This window comes from Sesamum indicum, linkage group LG8 (genome assembly GCF_026168435.1).
Source record: "Sesamum indicum cultivar Baizhima isolate 11 linkage group LG8, ASM2616843v1, whole genome shotgun sequence".
Taxonomy (NCBI): domain Eukaryota; kingdom Viridiplantae; phylum Streptophyta; class Magnoliopsida; order Lamiales; family Pedaliaceae; genus Sesamum; species Sesamum indicum.
In genome coordinates this window covers 27,389,512-27,399,948 of record NC_142664.1, presented here as the reverse complement: position 1 = coordinate 27,399,948, position 10,437 = coordinate 27,389,512, and the positions used below count along the sequence as shown (strand labels likewise).

Genomic DNA, 10,437 nt, shown 5'->3' with positions numbered 1-10,437 from the left:
ACATTTGTACAACAAATAATAAATAAAAATATAACTGTGTCTACGGGTTAGACCCGCCCCGACGGGTTTTGTACCTGGACGGGGCGAGGTCTAACTCGTAGACCCAGTTAATAATAAATAAAAATAATTACACTCCCATCTTCTAAAATTTGCTGTAATTACACGTCAATCCCTATGATTTGAGAATTACATCTGGCATACTTAAAATTTACTCCAATCTAACAAACAAATTCATTCATTACTTACAATTCACCCAATTCAATGATATAATAAAAAATTAAAAAAAATTATATTTATCCTCAACTGACTTATCATAAAAATTACCATCATATATCTTTACGTATTAATGCATGTAAATACATATATCTTCACCGTTATAAAAATAATTTAATTCAGAAAAATTATTTGACTTTTAATAAGTCGATCACAAGTAAATATTAATTTTTATTCAATTTTTTTTATATAATATTAATAAACTCAGAGAATTTATTTATTAGACGAAAATAAATTATAAGAAACATACGTATAATTGCACCGAACTTCACGTTAGGATAATGTAATTATCCTTAATAAATAAGAGTAGAAATGTTACCTAACGGAAGGACTTACAATAATAAAGGGCCTTCAATATCTTCACACACACCACACATCACACAACACAATAAAAGGGCCTTTAATATCTTCAGATAATAATGACCTTATGCAGAATTTATGTTGATTCAATAATGCAAAACTATTTTACCCCAATACGTTGAGCGAAAAATCCCGCACACCAGAGTGAGTGATCAATCAGAACTCATCATCCACACACTAAAGAGAGTCTACAAGTATGATGAGCACGGAACAAAGGCCATATAACTTTATATACAAAAACCTTCATTACATTAATAAACTTTTGTACCCAAAAACAAAAACGCAACATAACATCTCTCTTCAGCCTAACTGGCATTCAAACAAGAAAGCATCATAAATTGCCCCCCACAAGCACAAATAGTAAGGATAATGCTACACCATCTACAACGGAATCCTTATCCTTCTGGCACCGCTCTCAGATGTTGCACGTGAACATAAACCGCCATTTGTCTCGCCAGAATATCGTTGCCAGCATGGGCAATACGTCACACGCAAGGCATCTCTTGGTTGCTAAAAACAAAATAGGAAGTCAATTGTCGAATTGTTGGCTTCCTCTTCATTCCTCATAGACTTTCCCGGAGCACGTTGAATATATTGCAGCTTAAATATATAAGCAGGACTGCATCAGTAGCCAGACCCCACAGTCGAGGATAGTTCTTCGGTACCAACAGCAGCTTCTGAAAGAAGCTTGCCAGATTTGACTTCTGCCAGAGGAAGCTTTATCTTGGGCGAGAGCATCTTAGCTTCCTCTGCTGTATAGATGTATATCTTCTTCACCATGGTGCAAAATTCACTGAAAATATTGATCAAAATCACATGACAAATATGAAAATTTTAGAAGCATATCCATATAGTCACTCACACAGGAAAAGAAAATATCATTGTCATCTACGCCAAGCAAAAGCAATGACTAGCAGATGAGGTAACAAAAAGTCAGAGCCCATGCATTGAGATCAAACTTTTTCCTAAACTTAAGTCATACAAAGGAGCAACAATTGGAGTTTAAACAAGAATGGATATCAGCAAATGATATGCGTAGCTCTAAAAGCCTGAGAAGGCTGAGTAATGCTAAAAGCACAGCCTATCTGGAGAAGTAATAGGCCAAGTATGTATTCAGCATGGTTTCTTCCACAGAAAAAATCTTTGAGGTGAAGGAATAGAGTAAAGTAACTCAAAACAGCAAAAAAGATCCTAACAACTGGAACTTTTCATAACCTACTGCAATTGCACAGCGAGTATTAATACCTTATGCAAAACAAATACAGATCTAGGAAGTAAAGCTACATTAATAGAAAGACACAATAATCAGTAGATTCGACTTAACTGCCATGGATCATCTCCAACCATCATCATGTCATCCTCATCATCGGTGTAGACAACCTGCCATTTCTTTGTTGACCCAGAGAGTTCCCCCACAATTTCAAACATCTCTTCCAGCTTCCTGAGTAGATCCTCATAGCAATCAAACCTGGTCAGATCTACTGCTCTCCCAACAGCAATGCCTTGCATGTGAACCTAAATGAATAAAGTTGACAGATAAGGATAACAGCAAACAAAACCAAACAAATTGTTTTTGGTGGAACGAATCTCTCATAAAGATCCCAGCAGGGATTCACAATACCAATAAGCGCAACAGTCCCCAGTCTGATACCACCTCTCACACGGGTGGCATTGAATTAAATACTCACTTAAATTTGCATTCTAAGTTAGATCCCATTTTCGTTCTTGCATCTAGAATTTTTTTACGAAAGCAGTACTATGCTGAAATTACCTTGGTGCAGCTCCGGATTTGCCTGCTGTGTGGCTCATGGGGGGATCTCAGGCACGACTTATCAGGACCACAACTGACTGAGGGAACATCAGATGGATTACGATTCGATGGCTCAGAATGTTCAGATTCAGCATCTAGAGGAATATGAGAATCCTCAATAGCTGCGCCGGGGTGTACCACCGGTGAGGTGTCCTCAACTGTTGAGTGGTCAAGCAACTCGATTCCAAACAGCCTGCAGCCATTTGCTTGTCTCTTTTCACTGACAGGGGTAAATGACTCTGCAGCAGTTTCTATTTGATTAGGCTGGTACACGGAATTGCTTGAAACAGGCAACAAATTCTCGTTATAACTCATAGAGCTGACTCTGGTGCCGGAACTGAGCTTAGGTGATTGATATAGGTCACGAACACGTGATGGATCGTGATAGGGGAATGCTGAAGGGGAGTCAGCAGGTGATTTCCACATACCTAGCATGACCAAGTACATATTTATAAAAAGCTAGGCAAAATGGATAGCTGATGAACATCATCAGAGAATAGGGCAATACCAAGTGAAGATAGATCCTGCATTGGCGAAGGCAGAGCAGGTGGCCGTGCCCGCTTATTCCTTTGTTGATTCTGTGAGTTTGGAGGAGTTGCTGCAACTAGTGGTTCTATTTCCCATGGTGAAACAGTATCAGGACGCAATATTGGGGAAGGTTCATCCCACTGGACCTGGAAGGACACATTGAATGAGTGATAAGCTAAGATGATTATGATCACTCAAATGGAGTACTTCTTCGTCATGAGTTCATTTTTGTGCTTCTCCACATACAAAATTTCCTTTGTGGCCAACAAAATTTCATTTGTATTTCCACATGTAAAGCGAAAAGAAAATTTGATCATCATCTTCAAACAAGATGCTATCTTCAGCTTGCAAGGGTCAGAATCAAGCATGGACATACCAACAAGCAATGAACGTGGCATAATTACCTTCAAAGATCTCCATTCAGAATCAGGCCACCGAGAGGAAGCATTATTCACAAAACCAACAATCGTCCCACTGAACCTGTATTAGCATGTAATAATGATTACTTTTGCTGAAATCCTTTCCAAAGAAATTACTTCTAAATATTCTCGTCATACAAGAAGAATGTTGATAATGCATATACCTTCTTTCAGGAACCTCTTCACCTTCAAATCTCATCTTAAACCTCATCCCAACTGAAAGCTTGTGATTTTGAGCTTCAAGATACTTGTTCAGACTTACAATGAATTCCGATCGACTAGTTCTGTGGGTAAATGGTTGCAGTTTAATAAACTAATTACGCCAAGCAACAACCATAAGAGTGGTATAAGCATACAATAGAAAAGCCAGATTCAGGGCGCAAAATATTGGTAAAAAGCCGACAAGCTGGGTGGCAAAGGGAAAAGGACATTTGTCAAGCACACCATACAATCTTCTCTAAACTTCCACTCATAAGGCAAAATAAGGCTGAACACTATAATATCCACCAGAAATAGAAAGCATATGGAGTAACACACTATCCGTGCACAGAAGTTGGTTCAATCTATCACCAAGTCAGACTTATAACAGAAAAAGTAGATTGTACTTATTATACCAATGGTAACAGGAAGAATGGCTGTGTTAATCATTCAATAGTTATAAAATACACAGAAGTAAGAGCAAACAACCGTGGTTTATAAAAAACTGAAAACAGGGTCCTAGTGGAGATGGCATGTGATGCAGTAGCCAGGACCCCCAGATGCATGCTGTGACTCGAAATGACAGAAGATGGCATATTATTTAGTTGTCTCATGAGCCTCCGCACACCAACTCGAAGTTCCCCATTTTCTCCTCTGCCAAAACAAAGGAAAAAGATTGTGACTTTGGGCAGTACAAAGTATGAAAAAGTTGGCGGGTATTAGGTTCATATAAACTTACCTTAGGAAAATAAAAGCATCTCCTGCAACTAACTTTTTGGCACTAACAAACACACTCCAGCCAGTGGTCAGTAAGTGGCGCCTTGGTTGGCCTGAACAATGATGTCGATCAGCATCGATGTGAAATAGGATTCATGCCAAAGGCATCTAACGCAATAAAGGCATAATAATGACCAGCACTATAATTCAACAGCTTAGTAACCAGAAGGAAGTGCTGTTTTCGTTTGAAAAACCATTCATCCCAAAAAGAAGCACATATCTGAAGATGTTTCAGCCATAAAAGCGTAGATTACTTAAAGAAAATATCTACATGCAGCTCAAAGACTCTTCAATGGTTAATGTGAGCATCAGCAAGAGGAGCATAAGTTGCATGTTCAATCTAGGCAAGACTCTACTTGCTGGTCTTTCCATCATCCAATCCATAACAAATCGGGTGAAAGCCTGATACTTCTCACCTACTCAAACGATATTGAAAACTACCATTCCGTCGAATCGGAAAAGGTTTCGAAGAGGGAGTTCAGTGGTAAGATCTGAAGGGGAGATTCACGGGTCAGAGGGTGGGTAAAGAAAAGCTGGTGCAGCGCGTCAAACGCCCTCGCGCAATGCCGCCCACAACAAGGAAGGGTGACAAGTGGGAGAAGAATTCCTCCCCTAAGGGTGTGGATATGGTCTATCGCCAAAAGAAGAAGTCAAATCAGAAGCAACTGGGCAAGCAAATGCCGTTAAGTTAAAGGGCCATAGTGTACCTTGTACTAGAATATTCATGATTCACTCACCAGGACCGTTATTTTCCTGAGGCTGACATGTCATCGCCATTTTCTATGTCTTTCTTATTTTTTCTTTTTTATCTTGGGGGATTTATTTTAATTTTTTTTTTGGAGCCCCGGGGGGGGGGGGGGGGGGGAGGAGTAGCACAGATTTATCCTATATTTCGTGATTGCAGTATCAGGGCCATGTCTTGACCAGTACTCCAAACCTCGGAAAATGTGGCGGAAGTGCCATTCATTGCCATGAAGGTCAGACGCTACCAATTCCTGCCAGGGTGGTTGTTGAGACATGTCCTGCAACATGTCAATAAGGTTAAACCATGATGAGTAGAGAGAAAGCGGAAAGTGGCAGGAAAGCACACAAAGATCCCAAGACTCTTACCAATGGAGGTAGACAATCATCAGCATGCCTTCGTAAAACCGAGAACCCCCCATGGGTGCTGGTATCAGAAGCAGTAAGAGTCTTGCAAAATGAATGGACAGTGCACCTTTCAGGCTCTGGCAGAGGAGGATCCGGACTTGTGACCTCACTTTGCTAATCCAACAAATAGATAAGAATAATGAGCCTCAGTGTTAATAATCAAGGATTCACAATTAAGATTACAGCTCATGCTAGAAGGAACCAACCCAACCTAACATGTCGTGATCACAAACAACATAATAAGTTGTTTATTACTCCTGGTTTATCTTCGTTGGATCACAACAAACTTGAATTACGAAAGGGTTCTGACATTCATATGGCCCTCATGAGAAAGAGAATATGCAGATTAACACAATAACTAAATAATTTAAATGTCCTGTCTTCAGAGAAAAACAGAACAAAATCCATTTGCCCCACCTCTAGCCTCGGCGGAACTCAATTTGAAATTGATAACACCCAGAACTTATTCCATACATACTGTTACAAACTCGGATATGTCTAATTCCCCACTAAATCAAGAAATATGCTCGCCAAAATACCACCAATAAGACCATTATGGGAGAAGGACACAACAGAACTTGCTTCAAGATTGCCCACTGTTCAGACCAAATGAATACCTAACAAGTTTACAGGTGGTAGATTAGAGAACGGAATTTACGTCTTGTTCAGGAATCAATGTTATTTGTGCATACACCTCATCCGTGTCTGGTTCCGCCTGAAATATAAAATGACCAAGTTAATGAAAATTTACAATGTGGAATATGTTGAAGTTTCCGGCATGATAAAGCCACCTAAAAAACAAAGTCACTTGCTTGGATAAAAGTTTAAAGGAACCTTACCCGAAGATGAACATGCATCACGTTGCAAAGTATTTTACTGGGTAAGTTAAATGAAGGGAGTTGCTGATCTAATCCCTGATGTGTAGATGCTTCGAGCTAGAAGGCAGGTAACATAATAAGTTAAAATTTAGAATTGGCTACACCAAAAGTAAGATCGCAATATACAGATCAGATGATCTTGAAGTTACAAAAATAACATCCAATGTAGAAAGAGCACTAAACATCCATGAAATCCGCTAAGAACTTGAAAATAATGAAGTAACAAATATATATATATATATACATATATTTTATATAAAAAGTGTCTCAAAAATCATCTCTTCTATGCAGTTGATAAAATTCCCCTGAGCAAGGAAGAAATAGAAATTGGGGGAGAAAAGGTAAAATATGAGAAGAAACCAAAGTATCAGGAAAAGAAGAGATATTTTGGAACCCCATCTATGTATTTATAGTGAAAACTGAAGTATTTCATTCAAAGAATAAAGTGATAAATATGAAGAGAAATGGTCAAACCTGTTCCATGTGACCTTGCGGAAAGTAATAAACTCGTTCCCCTTCACGTGGAACAGTAACAAGGGGCCCAGCACAAGCATGCCAAAGTTCTTTATACAAAGCATCATTCAAGGCCCCTGTGACAAAAACCCAGGCAAATAATACACCCATGGTAGATCCAAACGATCAAGAATAAGCAACAGCAAAAAAGTTTAGATACATTAACAAATTGTTAGAAACAAAGAGTTTATTCTTATGGCTAAATTTCTTTCTAAGGAAATTTGAGGAGAACGTCTTTCCATCGATAGGGGAACAGCATATATCAAAGTCAAAATAATATATCCACTAGTAGATTTCTACAGTTTACAGACAATTTGAAGTCTTCCACCCCTATCCTCACAAACATAGTCCCTGGAACAGCACTTGGTTCATATTTATGAGCAACTACACTACCCTCAATTGATATGACCATCATACCACTTACAGGCAATAAAAGAACAGTGAAGCTCTTCCTGACAAAAATGTAGATTTCAGCATAAGAACGATTTATGAGGAATCAATAATCAGCTTCACCACAATTCCTGATAGGAAAAGCCAGCACCAAGTTTGGACTTTTATACACCAAGAAGCAGGTTGAAAATAAAAGAATAAAGTCAACCAGAAAGACGTGGTTGTATGCTTGTATATACAACAAAGCAAATAGAACCTTCTTTTGTGGCATAACATGGATAGAAAAACTACCACCTACATGAGTCAATTTCACAATGAATAGAAAGTCTCAAAATCAATTAGTGGTACCTGGGGGTGGACCACCACCAAAATGATTTGCAGCAAGGTGTGCCATGAGAAACCCAACTCAAACTCCACTGCAACACCAATGTCCAGCTTTCGGTGCCTTCTCCCGCTCACTGATGCTAAACTCGCTAATGCTGAATGATATGAGTATGTTAGTTAATAAATCTGACATTATCTCTGTTCTTGAAAATTATAAACAGAAAGTAATCCAAAATTCAAATAACAAAGCTCTTGGGTACAACACCACCCTCATGCTTTTGGTCTGGAATACAGCAAAAAAGTTGTCTGTAGCCACACTTTGTCACACAAAAATCACATGTAAGGAGTGAACCTTTCAAACGGGTTATACACAGCTTGTTTTTGTACCCCTAAGTTCTGGATAGCTTTCTAAAGTAAAATCAGCCAACTTTTTCCTAATGATTCCAAACTAACCTCATAAACTAATCACACGATTAACCCAAGTAGAACGTAAGCGATACTGGACCCTGAAGAAGAATAATGCTAGAGACAAATGAAATCACCGGGGAAGAATAATTCTTAACCAGCAGATGCATCAATCTAGAGATATCACATGCAAGTCCACACCAAAATAATTAGCGGATGTAGGTGCAAAAGTACATAGACTACCTCTTTTCTGAACGCTTCAACAAAAAACACATAAGAAAGGTACATGATGGGTACTCCACCACAACAGATAAAATCTACTTCTTCACTACGACAACAGAAAGAACCATCAAACTCTTCACTTAAGCAGGTCAAAATCAGTCCAATAATTATGACTAACACCGCAGAAATTCATAGATCAAACTAAAAAAACATACTATAAAGAGATCCAAAGCAGTACTGCAAACGGTACGGACCTCTTAACGCTCATTTTATACCGCGGGAACATTTCCAAGCATGCTCTTAGATACTTCATTTATTTTAAGTATGTATACGGTACGGAGCCGAGTGTACGGACAAAATTAAACCAAAGAAAACCAAAATCCAACACTAAACAAAGAATCCAAGCACATACCAAACAAAACACCGCGTTCTCCACCGCGATTTTGATACGCACAATCCAAACCCTAGAAAAAACCGGCGTTCCCATACTCAACCTCCAATCACAGCCACAAGCTTCTCCACCACTACACTTGCTGTCCAGCAATCAGCTCAAACCCAAATCTCAGCTCCGGATTACCAGCTATTTCCCCTACTACAAATAAATCACTGATTTTCCTTCCAAGCGAAAAACAATTTACAAAAAAAAAAAGGTGAAAATACTATGGAGAAGAGAGAGAGAAAAGATGGGGATGGATAGATGGATGTTCTATGCCTGGTTGAAGCCGACAGAGGTTCCCCATTTTCTCTCTCTAGAATTATTATATATATATCCAATTCATTTGATTTTATGGACTTTTTGGAGAAATGTTGGAGTCTAATATAGAGAATAATGAATATATGAAGTCCAAGTGAGTATGGGAGAATTAATGGTCGTGTTTGTGTAGACATACCTTTATAGCGTGCCCGCTAATGGGCACACCCTACGCCCATTTATTTTTAATTTCTTTTTTTTTTTTCGTGATTCCCACAATCATATAATGCTAATGACATACACTGTTTCATTTATATTAAATTTCTATTATATTTTCTTTCACTCAAATAGTTATGCCGCACGCGATCTCGACGATTTTATAAAAATTAATTGAGTTGTGAAATAAAAATATATTAAAAGAATAATGATGGTGTAAAGGAACAATAAATAAAAAGACCATTAAAATATATATATATATAGAGTGATGTAAAAGACATAAAAAATAAATTATAATTATGGAATTTGTTAAAAATATGAAAGCTTGTGAGGAAAAAATAAGTAAGGTGAAAAAAAATGTGGAATAGTGTGTGAAATAAAAAAAATATAATTATAATATTATTAAAAAATATAAATTACTATTTTGATCAAATTTGTTTAAGGAAAAAATAAAATAAATGATAAATTTGAGTATGCAAAAATTAATATAACAAAAGATTTTATTTTATAATAGTGTGACTGCAGTCATCGTGGCATGAGCCTTCCTACATGTATATAAATCAATACTTCATATCTAAAAAAAAATATTAATTATGGGGTATTATTGTCAGACACACAAAAGTTGGGGGCCAATATCACAAAACCTCGTTTATGAATGAAAAATATTATTTTTTTATATTAGTTTAGATTATCAATATATTCATTTAATTTGATTCAATACGAAATTTTTGAGTAAATTTTTTATGTAACTTTTTATAATATTGTTTGTAAAACAGTATGACTAGTTTAAATAAATAATTTATTTTTTCATGTCCCAAATAATATACTTTAGAAAACATAATACAGCAATAAATCTGAAAATCATGAATACTTGCATTTATTATTTAAACCTATTCTCAAAATATTCCAATTTCATTCTTCTGTGAAAGTTTATTAAGGATGATAATTATTTATTTTTTGTAACTAGCAATTATTGTATTTTATTATTTATTGTGCTTTTCTAATATATATTTCTTACCATTGTAAATGAAATACTGTGAGAAAAATACGGTAACAGAAAAATTCCAACACCAATATCGATGTCTTATTTTAAATGTTAATATTGATATTTTATGAACAAAGACGAGATAATATATTTAAGGCACATCAGATGTATGATTATTTATTTTTATTTATATTACAATTTATTATTTTATTATTATCTTTCGTATTTCAGTGAAATTTATTAAAATATTAATATAATTACAAAATAGTAATGAGGTGGTGTGGGGTGGACAGGGGTGA

The 10,437-nt window shown here is 36.7% G+C and overlaps 1 protein-coding gene across 1 annotated transcript; it reads right to left on the bottom strand.

Moving 5' to 3' along the window:
* Positions 1–833: 833 nt before the first annotated feature.
* LOC105169057 (auxin response factor 1) lies at positions 834–9,070 on the bottom strand. Its single transcript, XM_011089324.3, has 15 exons — positions 8,659–9,070; positions 7,644–7,774; positions 6,867–6,982; positions 6,354–6,449; positions 6,173–6,229; positions 5,476–5,628; positions 5,303–5,387; positions 4,328–4,418; positions 4,078–4,242; positions 3,555–3,674; positions 3,376–3,451; positions 2,952–3,117; positions 2,405–2,871; positions 1,958–2,148; positions 834–1,426 (listed from the first exon to the last, which is right to left on the bottom strand). The coding sequence occupies exons 2-15, from the start codon at positions 7,687–7,689 to the stop codon at positions 1,258–1,260; spliced, it is 1,998 nt and encodes a 665-aa protein (XP_011087626.1). The 5' UTR covers positions 7,690–7,774; positions 8,659–9,070; the 3' UTR covers positions 834–1,257.
* Positions 9,071–10,437: the final 1,367 nt, after the last annotated feature.

Bases quoted from the DNA above. Each gene is read 5' to 3' on its own strand.
- LOC105169057 (XM_011089324.3), bottom strand. From the start codon at position 7,689: ATGGCACACCTTGCTGCAAATCATTTTGGTGGTGGTCCACCCCCAG. The intron at 6,983-7,643 runs GTACCACTAATT...TTTTTGTCACAG, and splicing joins TGGTGGTGGTCCACCCCCAG to GGGCCTTGAATGATGCTTTG. The intron at 5,629-6,172 runs GTAAATTCCGTT...TTGTTGGATTAG, and splicing joins CATTGATTCCTGAACAAGAC to CAAAGTGAGGTCACAAGTCC.